This window comes from Zootoca vivipara, chromosome 10, assembly GCF_963506605.1.
Source record: "Zootoca vivipara chromosome 10, rZooViv1.1, whole genome shotgun sequence".
Taxonomy (NCBI): Eukaryota; Metazoa; Chordata; class Lepidosauria; order Squamata; family Lacertidae; genus Zootoca; species Zootoca vivipara.
In genome coordinates this window covers 8,544,878-8,568,507 of record NC_083285.1, presented here as the reverse complement: position 1 = coordinate 8,568,507, position 23,630 = coordinate 8,544,878, and the positions used below count along the sequence as shown (strand labels likewise).

The 23,630-nt window shown below is 40.6% G+C and overlaps 1 protein-coding gene across 7 annotated transcripts in view; it reads right to left on the bottom strand.

The window, feature by feature from the left end:
- CPNE8 (copine 8) overlaps nucleotides 1-23,630 on the bottom strand; it is a 57,164-nt gene that overhangs the window by 21,719 nt on the left and 11,815 nt on the right. For 4 of the 7 annotated variants that reach the window (XR_004693278.2, XR_004693277.2, XM_035126499.2 and 1 more), the window contains exons 2-10: nucleotides 17,174-17,214; nucleotides 16,219-16,265; nucleotides 12,642-12,745; nucleotides 11,604-11,643; nucleotides 10,712-10,788; nucleotides 9,867-9,938; nucleotides 7,933-7,996; nucleotides 5,245-5,348; nucleotides 2,816-2,920 (exon numbers count right to left, since the gene is read on the bottom strand). Coding sequence is in view for 4 of the 7 variants with exons in the window: in XM_035126499.2 (XP_034982390.1) it covers nucleotides 2,816-2,920; nucleotides 5,245-5,348; nucleotides 7,933-7,996; nucleotides 9,867-9,938; nucleotides 10,712-10,788; nucleotides 11,604-11,643; nucleotides 12,642-12,745; nucleotides 16,219-16,265; nucleotides 17,174-17,214 (654 nt within the window). In the remaining 3 variants the exon portion in view is untranslated. The other 3 variants (XR_004693279.2, XM_035126495.2, XM_035126497.2) reach the window with 3 other exon arrangements.

Genomic DNA, 23,630 nt, shown 5'->3' with positions numbered 1-23,630 from the left:
CCCTGGAGGGTTGAGTCCAGTCAAAGGCGACTATGGGGTTGTGGCACTCATCTCACTTTCAGGCCGAGGGAGCCGGCGTTTGTCCACAGACAGTTTTCCAGGTCATGTGGCCAGCATGACTAAACCACTTCTGGCACAACAGAACACCTTGACAGAAGTCAGAGCGCATGGAAATGCTGTTTACCTTTCCGCTGCAGTGCTACCTATTTATCTACTTGCACTGACATGCTTTCAAACTACTAGGTTGGCAGAAGCTGGGACAGAGCAACGGGAGCACACCCTATCGCGCAGATTCAAATTGCTGACCTTCCAATTAGCAAGCCCAAGAGGCTCAGTGGTTTAGACCAGAGCACTACCCGCGTCCTGTTAGTGGGTGAGCACTGCCAGTCAGAGCAGACAGTACTGGGGTAGATAAACCAGTGGAATGACTTTGTAAAAGGCAACTTATGTTCCTAAGCATTACAGTGTTGCTCTGAAATATTTAATACCTACTCTTGTCAATGGTAAATGACTCTTGGCTATTAGTGAATTACTGTCTTATGCATTTTCTTCTGACAATAACAGCTTTTTCTAGGTCATGGAATCACCCTGTATCTCAGGACATCTCAAGGAATTTATTTGTTGTACAGAGATACAGAGAGGTACAGAGATATCTGAAGCACATGGAATCAAACCATCATAAGTCTAGAACAGTTTGGACAGAATGTATTAAGATCTAGATTAGAGAGGTATAAATATTTGTCATATTTCAATTGTAAGAAAATGGCACTTTAAGGAGGCTGTATTCTAGAACAAATAAGTACTAAATCAAGTTGTCACAGCAAGTGCAGCATATTTAGATTTTTCCCTAACTATAAATTTCTATGAGGGTAGGTCCAGTTATCCAAACTAACAACTTCTCATTCCATGGGCGATTGACAGGCAGATGTAGCAATAAGATACAAGTACTGCTGCTAGTGTACCTAATAACTAGGAGAAAGGTATTCTTAAAGAGCACAGTACAAGAAAAATGTAATAAGAAACATGGATTCTTGGATCTACTATCAGAGAAATACTTTTTTTCTAGTAGCAAATTCCTTGCCACAGCAAAATCTCCAGTCAATCACATGAAAGGGTAAAATATACCAATAGCCAAACAAAGGATGGAAAATATGGCATTCCCTGGTGTGTATGCTTCTGGATTACAGATGAGAATTGTTAATAAAAATTACATCCCTCTTAAAATGCTAATAAAGCTGTATGAAGATTCCAGCAACAGCTTTGCAGGTCTCTTCAGCAGAAGTTGCAGCCTATTCTAGTCCTGTGATGGTCTTACTGGGAAAGGTGCTTTTCCTGAAATAATGATTCACTGAATTCTTTGTCAATCACAGAAATCAATTATTTTAGACACTGTTTAGACTTTCTGCTCAGTCTCAAGTCAAATGAGGGTATTAACTTGTATATATAAATTTCTTAAGTAGCAATGCATCATGTAGAGTCATAAACATTTGTCATAAGTTAGCTCAGGGGTTTTCAGGAACAAAATATGTTTAAAATGGCCGCTTACCCAGTCCTGGGGTGGGCAACCAGCAATTAGGAAATCTTCATGTGGGAGTTTCCACCAGTCCCAATTTTGAATTCTGGCCAATCCATGTCCATGGGGGCAGGGCTTCAGAGTGGAGCAGGTTTCACTCCTGCTTGCCTCCTGGGACTCGATACTCATGCTTTGGGGCTTGTTGTATATTACCATTTCTTCTTCTAAGTTATGCAATTACTAGCCTTGCTGTGGTTCTTTAATGGGAAGGAATTTGCCTTCAAACCGATTGGCCCCATTGGCAGGTTTTGGAATATTAAAGGTGCAATCCTTTCAACAGTTATGTCTAACCAAATTGCATCTATTTCATTTCCATTTCAAGCAAATATTGAGGTCAGATAATTAAGCAAGGTAATTTTCCAAAGTATTTAAGTTGTCTTGTAAATATTTATTAAAGGCAATTGATATCATTAAACTTCTGAAGTTTGGTATGACTAATCCCCCTCTAATTTGAAAGGGGGAGGGCTTTCCTCTGAAAATGAAGGAAAGACGGTGAATGCTATTAGGTTTTCTAGAACTCTTAGTTCTGAATGCCTTGATTTGCCTGGGTTATGATATAACCTTATCGGACTGCTCTAAAATGTCTGCCTTCCACTCAATTTCTTATGTGGCCCGTAAGATGGAAAAGACAGAAGACGAGGTGAATCGGCTGAGGGAGAGATGGCATCAGCAATGTCTGCAAGCACCTCAGTGATCTGACTTATAAAAAACAACTGAATGAAGTAACCAAGATGGGGAAGATACCTTTCCATCCATTCCTGTTTCACTAGATGTTCATGTGATGACTGCTACTTATGAAAAAGAAGGAAGGAAGCACTAGCACATTCTGTTAAGTTGCTTTGTAGGCTGGTTTTTATCCCATAAATTCTGAGTAAGAGGACACCTCCAGGAACCTTTAACAAAAAGAATTTTTCTTGAGAAAAGTAGTATTATCAGTATTTGCTTTGCAGTGACAAAGAGCAGTTTCTTAGTGCACGAGCAACAGTGGCTCCATGTTTTCAGAGAGTTTGCTTTTTATCTGCTTGTCAGTCATCTGTGGAGAGTGGTACCTATTAGTATACTGAAAATACCATAGTACCCCATGTACCTCTTATATATGAACACTTAACTAAATGAATGGTGGTGATGTTAACATTTACTTAAAGTTTTGAACTTATATTATGCTATCTAAAAAGATTAAACTAAATTGAGGAACCTCAGATCTTTGAAAACTTTACTTAAGACAAAAGGTTTAACTCTTACCTGTCAAAATCTCCATTGCAAAGTGCTCTGACAGATATCTTGAATGCCTGCCACACTGGATTTAATGTATTCTTTATCACTTCTGTTTTGTGGCAGATTGTAAAGCTGAAACACAAACAAGCTATTCTTATTTTAATACTTATCTAAAGGTATTTATAGTCCGCTTGATAGTTTTTGAAAACAAATCCACCAAGTGGGAATACACTGTAATTTATGTGAAATTAAAAAAGAGAGCACTACAGTATTTCATTTTTAGTCATGCAATGCAAACAGTTTTCAAATTCATCTACACATACAGCTATACCACACTTTTTTCTTTTTTCTTTTTACGGAGAACACATGATGGGTAGCAGCAGGAAGTGGAGGAGGAACTCTGGCAGGCAGAGGAGGGGGCTTTGATGAGGCTGTTGTACTTCATAGGTGAGGAAGAAAATATTCAGACTCCTTCCCTTATAATGCTTTGTAGCAAGTTCTTGATTATTAGATGTTGCCGTTTGGGATTAAACCAGGGACGAGATGCCTGAATTTTTTTCTACCTCTTTGAAGACGGAACAAAAGCCTCAAGACAGGTTGTCTGATTTGCACCAGGATGCAACAGCTATGGTGCTGTTTACTGACCTTCTCTCACACCACTTTTCACTGGTATATTTCTAAACATAGAGAATATCAATATTTTAATTGTCGACAACAATAAGAAGCTTCTAGACCAGGAATGGTTAACATGCTGCTCTCCTGCCCCAAGGTTTGTATGTCTGTTGCTTCCTCATTCTGCAACACTCAGAAAGCTTCCTGTTAAGGATTTCAGGGTATGTCTGGTGCCTTGTCTACTCCCATGCACAATGGTCTGTGGGGACTGAAGTTCCCTGATTTCCTCTTCCCCCACCCTGCTGGAAATCAAAGGGCAGAGCCACAGAAGCCTGTTCTAAATAGTGAAAATACGCTCCTGCCAATGGCAACTGGTGACCCGACCCAAACACCTAGATGTGGTACCAAAAATTCCTTACCATTTCTGTTCTCACAATCACTAACCCAGAGTAGAATCCCATATCATCTGTATAAGCATGTATGAAACTATGGAAAAACCACGGTGATTATGAGCACGACACAATGATTAAAGGGTATAAGTATCTAACTACTTTGGGTTAAGTGATCTTGAATAGGCCTTGTGTATGTGTTACAGTTCACTGCGTCTTCCTCTTTACAATGGCTCCATTCTGTGAACCACAAGCAGCATGTGAACCACACTCACAATTTGCTTCTCCTGAACAAATTGCCAGGACCAGTAAGCAAAGAACAAACCTTGGCTTAACAATACAGTTTGGTCAGAAACAAACTAAGAGTGTTGGTTCACACGTTGCAACTAAGCCAAGACTTGCTATTTGTCGCTTCTGGCTCTACAAGGGAGGAACAAAACGGGAGCAATTTAGCAGCAAGCACTTGTGTGCTGCTCCTTCACAGAAAACCATGGCTTATGGCTTACTATGACGACTCCAGACAAAATGGATGCCAATAGTAAATCATGAGGGATAAAAATATGATTGGTCTCGTTTTTTATCATTGCAGATTCCCAAGTGGAGATGAAGATGTATACACCAGGTCTTTTTTCTCCTGCCCTGTCCTCAAATGAGATCATACCCTACCAGAGAATGGATCCCAACTGATGCAAATGAACATGCACACGGCGTCACAAAGCAGTGTTGCCACAAGCAACTTTCAATAGGTTCTTTTGCAGTTTTCTGATGTATAGCAACAATATATATACTTGGATACTATCAAGGCAGAGAGAAAAGTGATTTGTCCACGGCTGCAAGTCAGGGGGGCTAACATTTGCCCCCCCACAAAAGTTGTGGCTGATGGGAATTGTTGTCCAACATCTAGAGAGCCAAAGGTTAGCCACCCCTGCTATAAATGAGTAAGTAACCAAAAATCTTCCAGAACATAGCGTCGTTAGCATGTTGAAGCATGTCATCTGCAAACTAATCTGCGTTATTGCAAACCATAAGATTCTGAATCATTAATAAAAAATTTAAATAGTACCAGACCCATTCCAGATACGGGGAGCACTGCCTACCTTCCTTTGTCATGAGAACTCTGTGTAACTCTGTCTCCTTTTCCATAAACAATTACTGGCTCACCGTCACCATCTTATGCCAAAAGTATTTTGGAAGTCAAAGTATATAATGATTACTAATTTACCCTTTTCAATATGTTGGTTGCTCTTGCATTGTTCCAGTCCCAACCCACTAAAATAGGCAATTTAGGCATCTTTAATGCACAGAGGTGCTTGTGCAAAGAGTTCCCTAGACTAGAGCACTGGATTGTTTCAATTTCTAATCAACAGTACTCTAAAGATACAAGAGTGCTGAAACTTTAAATATTGTTTATGACACTTCACAAAATGTTTAACAGAAGAAAATAAGAATATCTACCTGCCATCTTCATTGCTGCGAAAAAATACCAGAAAGGGATCAGATTTCCCAAAGAAATCTTTCTTGTCCAATTTGTTAGCACAAAACTGCATCAGTACAGCATCCTAATAATAGAAGAGTGTAACACAAATTAAGTATATGATTTATAAGAAGCATACTATTTACACTGATTAAAAATTGCATAAGTATTAGGCATCAAGTTTACATTGCTTTCATTTTACTAACCAAAAAAGAGGCACGTAAAATTTTGATTTTCTTTTCATTTGCTACCAAGATGGGAACATAGTCATGAATTTTGAGGCATTATTTGTGTCACACACATCATATCAAATATTTTAATCAATTTATTCATAATTCTAGGCTTCTGAAGCTATACTGTAACAAAATTTCAATTACAAATTAAGAGATAGCAAGGATTTCTTGTTCCTTCTCCCACTGCAATTACCCAAATATAATCATGTTAGAATTCATATTAGTTCTACAACAGGAGATATTCTTTATTTGTTCTTCATTCTGCTCTTTGAGTGACAATCTCCAATAATAGTTAATTTAAAAAACATATAAAATAAATACAATAGCATAAAATGCCACAAAACTGTAGCAGCAGAAGAAATACCACTTAGAAACCACAGCTTTAAATGGTATATAAACTGCTGAAATAAATAAATAGAAAGGGAACAAAAGAATTAATAAAGCAACCCTTTTCTGACATGTTTTTATGTACAGGGAGGTGTTTTGCTTACATGATTTAATAGGTTGAAGGTTATTTGAACTGCATCCACTGGCTGCCGATTCTATGTGACAAGCCATTCAGGACCAGGAACTTGGCATGTGACTACCATGCTGTTTTCTTCACACTGTTGCAACATTGCGGAGGCAAAACGAGTGGTCCTGAATGATCCACAAGGAAATGCAGCAGCTAGACTGGTGACTGGGAGCGGCCGCCGAGACCACATAACACAGGTCTTGAAAGACCTACATTGGTTCCCAGTACGTTTCCGAGCACAATTCAAAGTGTTGGTGCTGACCTTTAAAGCCCTAAACGGCCTTGGTCCAGTATACCTGAAGGAGTGTCTCCACCCCCTCCATTCTGCCCGGACACTGAGGTTCAGTGCTGAGGGCCTTCTGGCAGTTCCCTCGCTGCGAGAAGCCAAGTTACAGGGAACCAGGCAGAGGGCCTTCTCAGTAGTGGCACCCGCCCTGTGGAACGCCCTCCCACCAGATGTCAAAAAGAAAAATAACTACAGTACCAGACTTTTACCGGTAGAAGACATCTGAAGGCAGCCCTGTTTAGGGAAGCTTTTAATGTTTAATAGATTATTGTATTTTAATATCCTTCTGGAAGCCGCCCAGAGTGGCTGGGGAAACCCACCCAGATGGGCGGGGTATAAATAAATTATTATTATTATTATTATTATTATTATTATTATTATTATTATTAAACAACTACTCGGGAAGCAAAGCATGTAGATATTAACCTATCTACATGTGGTAGCCATTTTATTACAATGAGCCTTGCGTTTAGATCTAGCATCCATGCATACGTACTTGGTTTAACAATGATAAATTGCAGTCATGTTAAATTTTAAGACTAATAAAAGCTGTGACTATGCATCAACACAAAATATTCCTTGAGGAGGAGCTGCAGCTCAGTGGTAGATAGGACATGTTTTGCATGCAAAATAACCCAGGTTCAATCTGTGGTATCTTCATGCGGGGCTAGCAAAGTCTCCTGTCTGAAACCCTGGACAGTCACTGCCAATCAGTGTCAATACAGTCAAACCTCAGTTCTCGAATGGCTCCATTTTTGCATGTTTTGGCCCCCTAACGCCGAAAACCCAGAAGTAAATGTTTCGGTTTTTGAAAGCTTTTCGGAACCCGAACGTCCAATGCGGCTTCTGCTCGAGTGCAAGAAGCTCTTGCAGTCAATCAGAAGCCATGCCTTGGTTGTTGAACATTTCAGAAGGTGAACAGTCTTCTGGAATGGATTACGTTCGACAACCGAAGTTTGACTGCATATGGTCTGACTTAGTATAAGGCAGTGTCCTTTGTTGTTCCTAAATAGATTTAATTATTTAAAGCAGCATAAGATGAGCTCTACTTCTATAGCAAATGCCAAGATGTCTACTCTTCAAAGTCTGATTATAAGCATGCAATAGCTAGTCTTACAAGTTTAGCAATATACAAATGGATTTAATGTAACAACAACAACACCCTACCCACAACAACAACAACACCCTACCCACAACAACAACAACAACAACAACAACAATACCCTACCCATCTGACTGGGTTGCCCTAGCCACTCTGGGCAGCTTTCAACATACATAAAACATAATTAAACATTTTAAAACTTCCCTATACAGGGCTGCCATCAGATGAAAGGCTGTATAGTTACTTATGTCCTGGGCATCTGATGGGAGGGCGTTCCACAGGGTGATTGCCCCTACCAAGAAGGCCCTCTGCCTGGTTCATTGTAACTGCACTTCTTGCAGTGAGGGAACCACCAGAAGGCCCTCGGTGCTAGATCTCAGTGTGAGATGAGGGAGTGGAGACACTCCTTCAGGTATACTGGACTGAGGCCATTTACAGCTTGAAAGGTCAGCACCAACACTTTGAATTGTACTCTATGCTAACTAGGAGACAAACAATATACTTTGGCAAAAGAAAACCAAAATGTGAACTTACCCGACAACAGTTGAGCTCCTCGGCTGTCATTATTATTGTGCCGCATTTCTTCCCAGGAATTCCTCTGTAACAAAACAACATTGTAATAGCAATTAAATACAAGGATTCCAAACTCACCAGTTCATTCCTCTCCAGAGTTTTTTCTCTGCATCCATCAACCTGAGCAAGCTCTCATATATAGTCCTTTGGTACTAATATATGCCACTCTCCTTAACTAATAGGGAAAGTGGAGGATCAGTGTACCACTGCACCATAGTGTCTTCACTTCTGGTGCTCCCACAACATGCAGAAGGTTAAAAGACCAAGGGAAATATTGGTTTATGGGTGTTATGTTGCAAGTGAGCACAAAATGCGAGATCATCAGTGATGAGGGAAAATTTTTTGGTGTATTATTTTTCCACCAAAAAAAATCCATATCTCCCATTCATTAGTAACAACAAACTGATGTCAACTGCAAATAAATATTACGCATGCTTGACAGAGTCAACGTTCTTGGCTTTGCTTACTAAATATAAGTAAAATAAACATGCTAAATTAGATCACTTTCTAGGGCACCAGAAAAATTTCCTATACTGTATATATATTTTCCAGAAAACTCACATAACTGGGGAGCACAAAACTTAATTAAAAGATTAAACTTGGCTTTTTAGCCTGTAATACTTAGCATTTATACTATGTGGAATACAGGAAATGTTTCATATATCTGAGTAATCTGTAAGTTAAGGCCATTTTTACTGTCGCCTGCACATTATTCCTGTTTTTATCACCTTCATAGTTTGTCCCCCAAAGCCAGATAATGTAGTGCACTGAGGTTTAGCTCCAGTGGGGGAGAGGGGCTATAGCTGGCAAAGTGGCTTTCACAATCCCTGCAATGTAGTCCACTGTTACAGATTGCAAATCAAGTGAATAGGGAGGAAGTATCAGAAGAGTTGTAAAGCAGAATGTTAGAGGAAGCGGGCAAAGGCAAGACACAAAATATTGTGAGGTCAGGGCTGCTCCACTCACTCACGTGCTCTCTCAAACACATACAGCTATGAAAAGGGACGTCACATGCAAATAGCATCACAGTACACACTCAGGAGCATACTACCTATTAAGCACAGCCCATGCAAAAGTACGCAGCACACAACTGCACACTCCATGCACACACATGCAGAAGCACATCAAATGTAAACATGCGTAGTAATTCTACACACACAGTGGCATATCACCTGCAAATACACTTAGCAGTATTCTACATACAAACACACATAGTAACATGAAGCAGTATTCCACATGCAAAAAAGGTCTGCAACACAGCACATGCAAATTCATGCAGGAAAATGCCCCAAACAAACAAGCACAGCAGCAGCACCCCACAGATAGCAAACTACATGCAAAGATTTGCAGGAGTATGGCACTCAGATAGCTACATATAGCACTGTGTCACATGCAAACAACAGAGGAGAATGTGCAGCAACATGCAAAAGCATGCCACACACAAACACTATGCAAATATGTACACCACCATGCAAAGGAGCATGCCCAAAGCTGGGCCAGAAATGCCCTCTATTTTCACAAAGCCATTCACCTCTCATGGAAGTGGGGGGGTGGAGGTTTATTTAACAGGCTTTGGGGAAGGGGATAAAATTTCTAGTTAATTTCATAGGGAGCAGGAAGGGTTACCATAAGATGAAGTGGCAGAAGTTTTAAATTTTCTCTCTCCCTTTCTTATGAAAAGTTTCACTGCTGCTTCAAGTGGTGGCACAGCTGCAATCCTTAATGCAATCAGCTTTCTTAATTCTTATAAAATTCTTATAAAATCTCCCAATGGCAACAAAGCTATGTCACAATCCTGCATTGTTCCCAGAGAGTCATTTTAGGGAAATCCAAACACATGCAGCCACATGCAAACACACACAGGAGCTTCCTTTCCCCCATCTACAAATACACACTTCTGCAGACTGCTTGCGCCGCCAATGGCCATTTTTGCTTTGGAAAGCAGGTTCCACCAGGGAAGCTTCAATCTGCCAAATAGATGCGAGTTTTAATATTGCCTTTAGTTCAGTGACTGATTTAAAATGGGAACTTGTAACAAGACTGTATTATGGAGTTTTACTGAAGTAGCTAAATGCATATTTTTGCAAAGCTGTTGAATTCGTGACATAATTATCTTTTAGGCAAGAGGGAAAAAGATTGCAGTCGATGGTCTTGCTTGGATGGAATGTTAACCCCATAGTTTTGAGTCATGAGAATCACCAACAATAAGCTCACTGTTCGCTTCTTAGATATGTCTGCAAGGAAGAGCTCGTAAGCTTTTGCTTCTGTGTTAGATTGACTGCAGCTTGTCATTCTATTCTGAAACCAGATCAATTGTGGTTAATTTTAACTATGGTTTATTGAAACAAGCCAAGTTCATAAACGGTGTCATTTGGTTAGATTATACCTCAAAAATGTGGATTTTCCATGTCAAATTTCCTACTGATAGAACTAATTACAGTATCTTGATTTTTATGAGGGCTACAATTTCAGGCTGTATAATGATGGAATGATGAAAAAGCAATTCACCTTAATTGAAGACAGTGCTATAATTTACAGTACTTTAAAACAACACTACACAAATTCAGAACACACAACAGTGAATAAAAAATGACATGCCTTGACAGTATTCCCTGTCTAGAATTTTTATTTGTCAAATACCAGAGAACACAAAGATCTGCCAAACCAAAGGCAGGATCAGTAGCTAGTGGGAAGGATATAGGAAGTTTAGCATCAGTTTCTTTGAAAAGAATACACTTACATGATTGACTTTTCTAATCTGCTTCCTTGTGATCCAACAATCTCTCCAAGCGTACAGAAAACTTGTCCCAAGAAGTCCTGAAAAATTATTATGAAAATGATAAAGCTAAGTCCCACAACCCCATCTCCACTTTTCACTTAGTAAGCTTATGGATATGAGAAATGCAGTATTTAAATAGAATTAAAGGCTTTATTTGGACACACTGATAAATTATGGTTCATAATTATGGGAACATGCTTAAGTGAGCATTGTGCCTTAACCTGGGCAAGTTTGGAACCTTTTGCTTTTCATGAACCAAAGCTTGTTATGCTGTCTGGATCCAGAACTATCTTAACTATGATAAGCTGCAACAACAAAAATTGTGAGAAGTGCAGGAGGAAAATGTTTCTTTCTTCTTCATGTACTGGTATGGATACTGGGCGACAGACTCCCCATAATCTTCATGTTCAGTGAAGGGTCAGAATTTGAGCAAACTTATAATTTCCTGAGTTTAGCAAGGGCTGGGAATACCAGCTAACTTCCTCCTGAGGCCACCCTGTTGATGGTAGATGTGGAACAAACAATGGTGCTGGTGTCCACTCCTGGAAAGATTGACAACTGTCTTGAATGTTGTCCACTTTTGTGAGTATATTGCAGCAAAAATATTTAGAGCCCACTGTAGTATCTTAAAGATTAACTGGTGGTATGGTATAAGCTTTCATGGACTCAAGCTCACTTCATCAGATGCATGAAGTAAAATCGTAAGTAGCATGTATATAAAGGACAAAATTGTAAGGTAGGTAAATGGCAATGAGGTGCAAAAATTACAGTCAGGGATAATTAGACCTTAAAATATATAAAATGTGTAAATAAGATGTGGAAACACTTAAGGTTAAAGTAAAGTAGCACTTACATGTTTCGATAAATTTGGACTCTTTGAATCCACATCATACCTAAAATGAAAAAGAACAAAATATTTTAAACTACCGGTACTTATAAACTCAATACCCATGTAAAACAGTGAAGCAATCTTGCTGGTTAAAACTGGGTTTAAGCAGGTATATCATGTAATCTTTCCATCATTTGGATTGTAATGTACATTGTAATGTGTGTGATGGCAGAACTCTCTACGCTTGGGGTGGGAGTGGAGATGGAACTCTCAGTATGCAAAAGAACAGAAGTTCCGCATGTTCTGATTGGTGGGTACAAGCTTTGAATTTGGCTGGGGTTGGACTAGAGTGGCCAGAATAAGTGTATATATGGCTAGGAGCTGGCTATATGGTTGGAGGGTCCACGATTGGCGATTGTGATGGACAGCCAGGAGAAGGTAACCGAAGTGGAAGATGATCAATGAGGAAGAAAGAAGACCTGAAAGGACAGCAGAGTGGCTTGGTGGCCAGAGGATTGCTGGGATAGCTGAATCACTTGCCTTGGGATGAAGACACAAGTGGAGAACCTTTCTACAGCACTGATGGAGAAGAAGTGATGTGCTGTTTGGAATGCTAGGCAGGAAATGTCTGGTAGGAGAGCCCAGGGAAGATTCCAGGAAAAAGAACAGCAAAAACAGACCTGCACTTAAATAGGTCAGCAGGACTTGTAGCAGAGACTTCAACAAAAGTCTTCAGTTATAGTGTTGGTGAGGCCTAACTGGAGTGGATGGGCAATCTGGAAAAAGTGTTTTAACAAGGTTGCTAAACATTTCCTCGAAGCTGACTGGGTTTAGTAACCATAGTGTAAAATAATAATTATACCAATGAAAACTGTAGATCCATTAGCTGAATTTGAAACAACATAGTTTGCTGTAGTGAATTGACTGGAAACATTTTTTACCACTACATTAAGATACAATCTAATGTCAAAATGTTTTAAAATTCCACTTCATTAACTATTCTTGTAGATCAAATATACTGTCATAATATAATCAAACCCCAAAGTATATAAATAAACTTACAAGTCAAATCGCAGGTTCTGTCTCTCTTCAAAAAAGTAATCCAATATAAATTTTCTCACAAAATCTGGGTTCAAAGTATTGTCAATTACTTCAGTTCTCCCAAACTGTAAAATAAAATATTGTGGAAAGTATATCAATACATATGATAAGTGCATATGCACACACGAAATGGAAAAAAAAATGAAGAAATATAAGATTTTCATTAGGCAGGGAAAGAGACCTAGCTAAAAGCAGCTCCTAGCCTGAGTATATTCAACACCCAATGAATGTAATTTTCATCAATATTTATTTTACTTAAGATCTCAGGAGCCATCATGCAATATCTGTTTACAATATCTTAAGAGGTGCCAAACAGAAATCAAGCAGACAAACCATTTTCCAAAATATGCAGCAGATATCCTGAAGTTTTATAATTTTTTCAGAAAGACAGGGTATATACATCTTATTCATTTCCCATATAAATTTTCAGAGGTTATATATAAAAATAATTAAAAACTAAACCATTGTTTGAGCCATGAAAAATGATGTAAAGCTTCAGAACAAGTGAACGGTTAAGGAAATTTTTAGTAATAGATGGAAAGAACAATTTCTGCTAATTTGCTCAGAATCTGGAATTGGCAGGGCGTTAGAACTAGCAGACACTATTACGCAATCTTTTCCTCTGAGATTCTAAGCAAAGTGCCAAATAACAACATTTTACTTTTGTTTGTTTTTAAACAGCATACAAACAAAACTTCTAAATCTCCCAGAACACTTTAATTGCTAAAAGCAAGATTTCAAAGTGGACAATTTATTTTCTCCATAAGAACCAAGAAGCTCAGAATCAGGAACAATCTGAATGGGGGCATCTACAAAAACCTAAAATCAATACACCAGGGAAGGGCCAGCCCACAGCTCAGTGATAGAGCATCTTTGCATGCAGTGGGTTCCAAGTTCAATTGGCAGCATCTCCATGTGCGAATGGGAATGTTCCCTGTAAGACCCTAGGAAGTTGCTGTCAACCAGTGCAGAAAATACTGAGCTAGATGGACCAATTGTCGGACTTTAAGACAGCTTCCTATATTCCTAATATTGTATGGGTTAAGGTTATGGCATTGACTAAGGGGTTACTGCCATGCAAGTCATGCAGTCCTTTTAAGGAGATGTGTTTCTATAGCCTCCAAAAATATGGAATTTGGCATCAAAGGGATAGAAAGCTTTGGCAAGTAATAGTAACGTCAGTTGTCACAGATTCTAGACAGGTGCTTAAAGCTATGACTACAAATCAGGCCTCTTCTCCCTCAACTGTCATCTGAGGGCAGCCATTTCATCAGACTGCTTCATTGGGAGAGAGATGAAGCAGAGTTCATTGCATCTGCTTTGCTTGAGGCCCAGCTCCATCAAGCACCTAGTGTAGCTTTGCCTGCTGAACAGCAGCCTGAAGGGGAGTGACTCTACCTACAGATGATCAGCCTTCAAGGACACAAGAGGAGAAGGCACTGATAAAACCAGCTGGCTCTGGCCTTCTTAAACAAAGCTCTCAGCAGCAGTCAAATGCTGGAAACAATACTTGTGGTTCCTGGCTCTACCTTGCTGCTTGCTATCTGGACCCCTGGACTGGACCCTTGGCTCTGTGGTCATCTGGATTCCCTGACCTCTAACTGTCTGACTTTGTATGTGGATTTTGCTCTCAGACAAGTGTTCCCCGGAGACTCCTAACCCCTGCTTGCTTAGCAATGGGACTAGGACGGGGATACAATATCTTCTGCCTCTGAACTATGCCAGCTGGTCAATATTGGAACAACTGTCTAGAAACTGGAGCCTGAGCTTTGAGCTTTGTTCCTTTCCCCTTGTGTGTTGTATTTTTATTTATTTATTTGGATGTAAACCTGCAGAGTGTCTAGGGAGTGTCTTGTTTCAAGTTCTTGTAAGCCGCTCCGGGAGCCTTTTTGGCTGAAGAGCAGCATACAAGTGTCCTAAATAAATAAATAAATAAATAAATAAATAAATAAATAAGTGGCACAAAGCAAATGGAAGCAGAGTGTCAGGTGTTACCTCCCTGCATCTATAGATCCACTATCCATTGACAGGTCCTGCCAATCCAGGACTGTCTTTTTCAGCCAGTACAGAAAATGTAATTAATCAAAGTCATTGCCAGAGATGCTGCAAATCCAAGCTCTTAGGTGGATCAATGGGAACCCAAGAAATATGGTCAATGAATAAATTTACAGCTGATACTAATATTTCTAGAACCCCAAATTGGAAGGCTTTGAAATAACACCTTGAGGCATCTTGCTGAATTTTACAATTGAGGCTTTACCCTTGGAAACTATTAATACGTTGAAAAAGAAAATACAACGCTACACATTTGTACCTGAAAGTATTTACCTGTGCTGCAGTCAATGGGTCTTACTTCAGAGTAAATAAACATGATGTGCAAGAAGCAAACTTTTATTATGGTAGTATAACATCCATGGGGTCATGAAGAGTCAGACATGACTAAACAACTAAACAACAACATAACAAAACTGAGCTGAGGATTGGGAACAGAGTACCTTCATTCACACATCAAGGTAATCCATCCATAATAGAGCACACCAATCTCACCTGCATCGCTCCTCCCTATTAGGTCGCCTAAGAAACAAACCATCTTAAGCCAACAACAATTCCTCTCTACAGGTCATAGTTTGTATCCATAATCTCTGCACTGGACTTAATACTAATGTCAAGAATCATGGTTTGTTTCCCCCACATATTCAGAGAAGAGCAAAATAGGTGAGTTAAGCACATTCATGTTAAATCATTACTTATGTTACTGTGTAATGTGTGAATGAGCCCAGTATGCATTGCTCTTAAAAATGTGATCCCAAGTCTCTATATTAACAACCCAGAGCTATCACTTTTTATTGAAACTAAGCTACAAGCTTTTCCTTCTACCAGTACAACAAAGCACTGCTATATATTATGAAGATTTTTGGGGGGAGGGGTATGCCTAGTCCCCCTTCTAATTCCTGGAATAGCCAGGCTAGCTTCCTGGTAATGTGTCAGGCATCCCCAAACTGCAGTCCTCCAGATGTTTCGGCCTACAACTCCCATGATCCCTAGCTAACAGGACCAGTGGTCGTGGAAGATGGGAATTGTAGTCCAAAACATCTGGAGGGCTGAAGTTTGGGGATGCCTGGCCTAGGTAATGTGCTATGAAGGGAACAAAGGCACCAGAGGGCAAATGGGTGGGAGTTAGAAAGACAAAGGGCAGAAATAAGAGTTGAGTGATATGACCTAGAAGCTGGGAAGTCAGACAGAGCAATATTCAATTTCTGTTTGAGTTGTAACTACGGAGGAAGTAAGGCCCTCTTGGGGTGTTAATGCTGTGATCCCCTCCATTGCAGGCTCGGGTTGTATAGATGTGTAAATAAACCATATATCATAATGGAACCACAGTCTTTTCTGTACCTCATTCCAAAGCAAACATGAACGCTGGGTAAGCACCTGGAACCCTAGTAATCTCGCACTGCTCAGAGATTGGGGTGGCATGCAACAATATATATACTGTATTGCATATATATACATATATAAATGCAACAACAAAAAGCTTTACCTCTCTCCATTCCTTATTTCCCATACCTTGGGTATACAAAACACAGACTGTGGGGACAAAAAAGAAGAATGTGATCAATTTCATATATTTTTGTTTAACTTTTCCACTACAACTAATACTCAAAGCTATAATGCTACATATATTAGGCAAACATTAAAATATTACGTAAGACATCAGAGTCCATTTAGGAGTTACTAAGCCATCTGAGATCATGCTTCATGTTTAATGAAACTTCACAATAAGATCCAGCATTCAAACACTGAATTTGAATACTATGTCATACAGTCTAGCTGTTATTTCTGACCATATACATCAGATCTAACAAACCATAAGTAGAAGGAAACCTGTTTCAAGTTTAACAGCTACAATATATTTTAGCCCTTTCAGCTGAAGTTACCATACTTTTTTTTTTAAGACACTTCTTTCACCAGCATCCTCCTAACTGGGAAACCCTTTAAGAACAATGGAGGAAATATCTCCTTGTCTTCCAGACATTTAATATTCTGGTATTAAAAGGTTGGCTCTTCTAGTTTGTTCACCATGCCCAAGAAAAATGCATACGCACTTCTACTAGCAATGAAGAGAACAAGGCTTTCTTCAAAGTTCATTATTTTCCTTGATCTTCCAAACAGAAACTATTTTAAACTCCTCATTTAGCAAATATTCAGTTTTTATTTATGCATCCATCATTCAAAAGAATTATTCAATGTTAGTGGTAAAGGAAAATCCTTATCAGAAGGATGCAAAGTTGGCTTCATTGCAGCCCTGGCTTTATAGTACAGGTACTAGGGAACTGATTTACTTACGCAAGAACCAGTACCAAAAATTATCAGTAAGGATTACTGGCTAATTAACCTTTCATTCAGTCCCTTGCATAATTCATTTTAATCTAAAAGAAAACATTGTGAGATGTGAATAGGAAATTGAAAATTTCATTAACGAATGTTATACTTACTTGGATCAGATTTTGAAAATGTGTCTCGATCCAAAAGGTTCCTATTCATGAAAAAAAAAATCATGTTACCGTTCTGTTTTTAAAAATCACTACTAAAGATCTTAAACAGAAAGAGTCATATTGGAAGAGATTATTAAAGAAAGTGATCTCCACCTTCATTGCCAGGTATACTGGGGCCGATGAACAAGAGTACTCTGCTTCATCAGTCCAACTAGCTTCTGTACTGGCCGAGGAACTGCCAGTTGCCCTGAACTAAAGATTATTTTTACTGTTCTTCATGTTCACACACTGCCTTCAACGTCAGCAATACAATACAGTGGTACCTTGGTTTAAGAACAGCTTAGTTCAGGCACCCCTAAACTCGGCCCTCCAGCTGTTTTGGGACTACAACTCTAGCTAACAGGACCACTGGTCAGGGATGATGGGAATTGTAGTCCCCAAACAGCTGGAGGGCCAAGTTTGGGGATGCCTGGCTTAGTTTATGAACAACTTGGATTAAGAACGCTGCAAACCTGGAAGTAGGTGTTTTTGTTTGTGAACTTTGCCTTGGAAGCAGAACATGTTTCACTTCCTGTTGAGTGTGTTCCATTTGTAAAATTGAGTTCCCCGCTGCTATGGGAAAGCACGCCTTGGTTTAAGAACGCTTTGGTTTAAGAACGGACTTCCGGAACGGATTAAGTTATAAACCAAGGTACCGCTGCATAGCACAAACCATAGCTTGCAGCTACATTCAAACTAGCAAACTGTAAGAACATAAGAAAAGCCCTGCTGAAATGCAGCTTCCTGTTCTCACAGTGGCCAACCAGATGCCTATGAAAAGTGCACAAACAGAAACTGAGTACAACTGCCTCTGACAGTGGAGGCTCATCAGTCATCATCGCTAGTAGCCACTGATAGCTGTAGCAACTTCCATCAATAAATATGGGAGTGCAGTAACATGATCCAATTTTGGGGTGGTTTTAACACTTAAGACTCTCCCTGTCAGAACACTTGAGAGATCTGTTATTATTTGCATGGAACATCACTTCTTAATAGTAACCAGCAGCAAGATGTGGCAAGGAGAAACCATGTTAATGTTTATCCGTTACTCAGAGGATCAAAGTAAGAATGAGGCACATTTGGGGGGAAAGCTAGAATAATTCCCCTCAATGAAAGCTATAGCTTAATAGTTACTCTAATAAGGTACCAACATTGTTTTAGACAAATACTCTTTACAGAGATAGTTAAGAACTTCCTTAAAATTCTTACCTTAAACCTGTCCCTGAGTCAGAGACAGAGCATTTCCTGCCTGTGCCCGGGGGCAGGCAACATCAGCAGCAAACCCGCATCAGGGCACAGAGTGGGAAAGTAGGCAGTTAGAACCTGACAGAACTTTTGCGAGCGGCACTGGGCTTGCAGTGAGGGCGTTGTGAGCTGTTGCATCCTTCCCATGACGCCCTCTTGCTGGGAAGCGGCTGAGAAGGATGCAACAGGCATGCTCACAGGACCTGGGGTGCCTGCCTGTTGTGTCCTTCTCAGTCGCCCCCCAGCTGGATGACACTATGAGAAGTACACCACAGCTCACGACACCCTCCCTGAAAGCAGCGCAGCTCGCCAAAGCAGTGCTGGGCTCGCAGAGGCCAGGGCCCATGCCTGTTGTGTCCTTCTCAGCCACCCCCAGCTGGAGGGCGCTGAGAAGGACGTAACAACTCATGATGGGGCAGAGCACTGTGATGCGCCCCCCAAACTGCAACAGTGGGCAGAGGTCACTATGGTGGTGTGCCCCGCCCACGGCCCCACCCCCACGCCACACCACTGCTCTGAATAGACTCATTCCTACTAGAATGGAAATTGCTCTTATTCTAGGAGTAAAAAAACTCCCAGCCCCCATGCGGGTGTGCTACTGATGTTGCCTGCCCCGGGCGCAGGCAGGAAATGCCCTGACTGGGCTCCTGCAGATGGTCAAGACCTATCTAACAGTTCTAACTGTCAGATTCTAATTGCCTACTTTCCTGATTGGCTGAAGCTCCACTCAGGAGGCGGACCCAGGGTCTGTCCTTCACAACAGCCATTTGTCCTCTTTTAAATCTATCCAAGCAACCAAAGGTTAAGCAAACAGAACTATATGCAGTATTCCAAGTAGTCACACTATAGTTGTATAACGGCATTATTGGCAGTTCTATTCTCAATCCCTTCCCTAGTGATCCCTAGCATGTAGGTAATTTGCTTTTTTCACAGCTCCCTCATACTAGGATCAACATATTCATCAAACTATCCACTAGGCCCAAGGTTCCGTTCCCAGTCAGCCACTGCCAGTTCAGACCCTATGAATGTACAGTGGTACCTTGGGTTAAGAACTTAATTCATTCTGGAGGTCCGTTCTTAACCTGAAACTGTTCTTAACTTGAGGTACCACTTTAGTTAATGGGGCCTCCCACTGCCGCCGCACCACCGCCGCGCAATTTCTGTTCTCATCCTGAAGCAAAATTCTTAACCCAAGGTATTATTTCTGGGTTAGCGGAGCCTGTAACCTGAAGTGTCTGTAACCCACTGTACAGTATATGTGAAATTGGGAGGAGAGGTGTCTCAATGTGCATCAATCACTTCATACTTCCTTACAGAAAATTACATTTGCCATTTTACTGACCCTCCTCTCAGGTTGGAGAAATCCTTTTGGAGCTCCTCCCAATCCCTTTTTGTTTTAACCACCCTGAATAATTTGACATTATCAGCAAACAGGCATACCTCACTTCTGTCAACTCTAGATTGTTTATGAATAAGATAAAAAGCACGGGTCTCAATTCCAATATAGTCATACCTCGTGTTGCATCCACTTACTTCATATTGTGTCTTTTCGGGTTACGAACGCGGCAAACCTGAAAGTGTTTACTTCCGGGTTCGCCGTGCGCGCATGCGCAGAAGCGCGCATGGGCAAAAGAGCTCTATCGCACCACGCATGTGCACAGAAGTGGCGCTCTAGTTGTGGACTTTTCAGGGTGCAAACGGCACCCCGGAACAGATTGAGTCCGCAACTAGAGGTACCACTGTACTTGGGAGACTCCATTTTCCACATCCCTCAGCTGGAATAACTGAATATTTTTTCTTCCTCCCTGCTTCTTGTTTCTTAGCCAGTTCCATAAGAGTGTCTCTCCTCTTATCCCATGACTGCTAAGCTCACTCAAGAGTCTGGTAAGGGACTATATCAAACATTTTCTGGTATTCAAAGTACACATTGTCAACTGGATCACCATCTATATGTTGTACTAATTGACACTCTCAAAGAATGCTAAGAGGTTAGGAAGAAAGAACTTAGGGCTCATCCAAAATTACCTTTTATCTGTTCTTTCCAGGCATGGTCTGCAATTTAAAACTCCATGTCTATACTTCCCCCCCCCTTTTTTTGCTCTGGAGCTTTCCCCGCAAAAACCTGCTCTTTAAAGTTCAATTGGAGCAAACGTCAATCTGTGGAAAACCGAAATTGATGGTTGCTATTATTCAACTTTAAAGAGCTGGTTTTCATGGGGAAAGCTCAACACAAAAACCAAAATCAAAATGGCTCAGACATGGAGCATTAAAGCATAGGCCTCTGCCTGGAAAGGGCAAAAGGCAAGACTGGATAAGCCCTTTCTTTTGCAGAAGCAATTCTGATTCTGCTCGGCAAAATGCTTTGTAATTTTATCTTTAACAATGTTTTCCACCAGTTTTTCTGGAACTAAGCAATCTGTCATTTCTTAGATCCTCTCCACCCCCAGAACCCCCCCCCCTTTTAAGTGGCATTACACAGGTCACCTTCCAGTCTTCAGTACAGAGGCTAATCTTAGAGGCAAGTTACAAATTTTTGATGTAAGATCAGAAATGTCACATCTGAGTTCTTGAGTTGATGCCATCAGGACCAGGTTATTTGTCAGTTTTTACTTTTCCAATGAGAACCGGAAACACACAGCTTCTCTGCAAATCTTATTTTCCTCCTTTAGCATACCTTTGATTCAGTTGCTATTCAAACATCCAGCCACCTCCCTAGTGGGTCTCCTGATTATTATTATTTTTTTAAAGTTGGTGGTGTCCATTGTTCCTCAAATTCTTTTTTAGCATACCTTATTGTTTGTTTGTATTTCTTTTATCAAAGTCTGTGTTCTGTTTCTCTGATTTGGACAAGACTTATGTTTTTCTTGGTCCTGGTGGTTCCTTTCCTGATCTGTTGTATACAGTCTAGCTGAGTTTTTAATATTGTGACTTTAAACAACCCCAAGTATTTTGGAGAGATTAGACCCTCTTGACTTTGGCTTTCAACTTCCACAGCCTCATTTTTAGGAAGTTTCCTCTTGTGTGTGTGGAATTTTAGCAAACAAACCTAACCATACATATTTGCTAGTTAGTATGTGAATGAGTTAAGGACCACAGAGTTCTTACTGCCAGAATAGGCTCAGTAAAGTCATGTCTCCTTTTCTCTTGAGAGGGACGAAATGAAGCCTGTTTCCAGTGTCCCCTACCCGTTTCACTGCAAGCCATGGAGACAGGCGAGCCTGGTACCTTCCAGGCCATGGGTAGGCAAACTAAGGCCCGGATCTGGCCCAATCGCCTTCTAAATCCAGCCCACAGACGGTACTGGAATTAGCGTGTTTTTACATGAGTAGAATGTGTCCTTTTATTTAAAATGCATCTCTGGGTTATTTGTGGGGTCTGCCTGGTGTTTTTACATGAGTAGACTGTGTGTTTTTACTGTATTTAAAATGCATCTCTGGGTTATTTGTGGGGCACAGGAATTCGTTCATTCCCCCCCCACCAAAAAAAAATAGTCCGCACCCCCCACGGTCTGAGGGACAGTGGACCAGCCCCCTGCTGAAAAAGTTTGCTGACCCCTGTTCCAGACTCTGAAGCTATAATTGCTGTATTTCTACTAAGAGTGTTTTACATGCATTATTTTATTGCTGCTGTGTAAGGAAAATGCATGTCTGAGACTAAGAAACTGTAAGTAAAGCATTTTAAACTTACTTTGCAGTCTGTAGTGTATTTATTGAAAAAGGAGGTTAACGGGGGTCAGCTTCCTTATGCAGCTGAACAAACAGAACAAACAAGATTTAATAGCCTATTCCTATGCTTCATTAATCTGCCTAATGATGGGACTTAATATTCTGCTACTAAGGTTCTCTGTGTGCTAGCCTCACATTTTAAAAACAGGCACTAGCTATTTTACTTTTGTTGTGGGTCTCTAGAGGATCAACTATAATCAATATATTCCATCAGGCTTATGTTATGCCCATCATATCTATGCTGTCCTCTCAGACCAAGCACTCCAGCTCATCTATCTAGGCTCAGCAGCTTCTAGCATTAGCAAATAAACACTTATATATACTGTAGTGTCTTTCACCAAATGTCCTTGGTACTTGAACTTTAGCCTATAGCACTCTGGCCTCTCTAAATCTCTAGCATATGTCATTGCTAAATTCTACCTCTTCCCAATTTAAATACTCATAATTTTTTTCTCCTTCATCCCATGGGGAAGATATAATCCAAACCAGACCCTCCTCAGCTCGTCAGCTTCCCTCCCCCCTGCAATCAGTTTGTTTATTTAATTATATTCCTTACCCACCCTTCACCACAAGGTCTCAAAGCAGGAGGATGACAACAATAAAAGTTTTATGGTAGACAATATCTTGTTGAGTAAAGAAATAAAGTGGGTAGATAAAAGTCTTCAAGCAATGTATTACATCAAGGGAAGACAGGCACTAAGGCAGTGAACTTTGGTGTGAGAACAAGGGCATTATCATAATGGTTCACTTGAAAAGGACAACATTTCTATAACAAAGTGTTGGAGAGTATAAGGTATAAAGTATAAAGAAAGTACAATTTAAGCTTTCATTCAATGTAGTTCCAAACTAAGTTTCTACCTATGATGCAATCAGAAGTTCCGCATGTTCTGATTGGAGGGTACAAGTTTTGAATTTGGCTGGAGTAGGACTAGAGTGGCCAGAATAAGTGTATATATGGCTAGGAGCTGGCTATATGGTTGAAGGGTCCACGACTGGAGATTGCGATGGACAGCCAGGAGAAGGTAACCGAAGTGGAAGATGATCAATGAGGAAGAATAAAGACCTGAAAGGAAAGCAATGGCTTGGTGGCCAGAGGATTGCTGGGATAGCTGCAGGGCCGGCCCTACGGCCAAGCTGGGTGGTGCAGGGAGCCACGGTGCCCACCCGCTGGCCGCTCCGTCACGCAGCAGCGCCCTCGGCAGCCGTGCTGTGCCCGCCCGTCGCGCTGGGAAACAGGACGGGGCGCCAGAGGGATCCGTCACACCACGGCGCCAGGGCGCCAGAGGTGCTTAAGATGGCCCTGGATAGCTGAATTACTTCTATATACAACAACTGTATACAACAACTTTTATAAGTTGTTGCATACAGAGGGTGGAATAAAAAAAAACCTTAACATCCATGTTCATTTCTAAGGGTAATATATACATGAATGTTACATGAGCTGATAA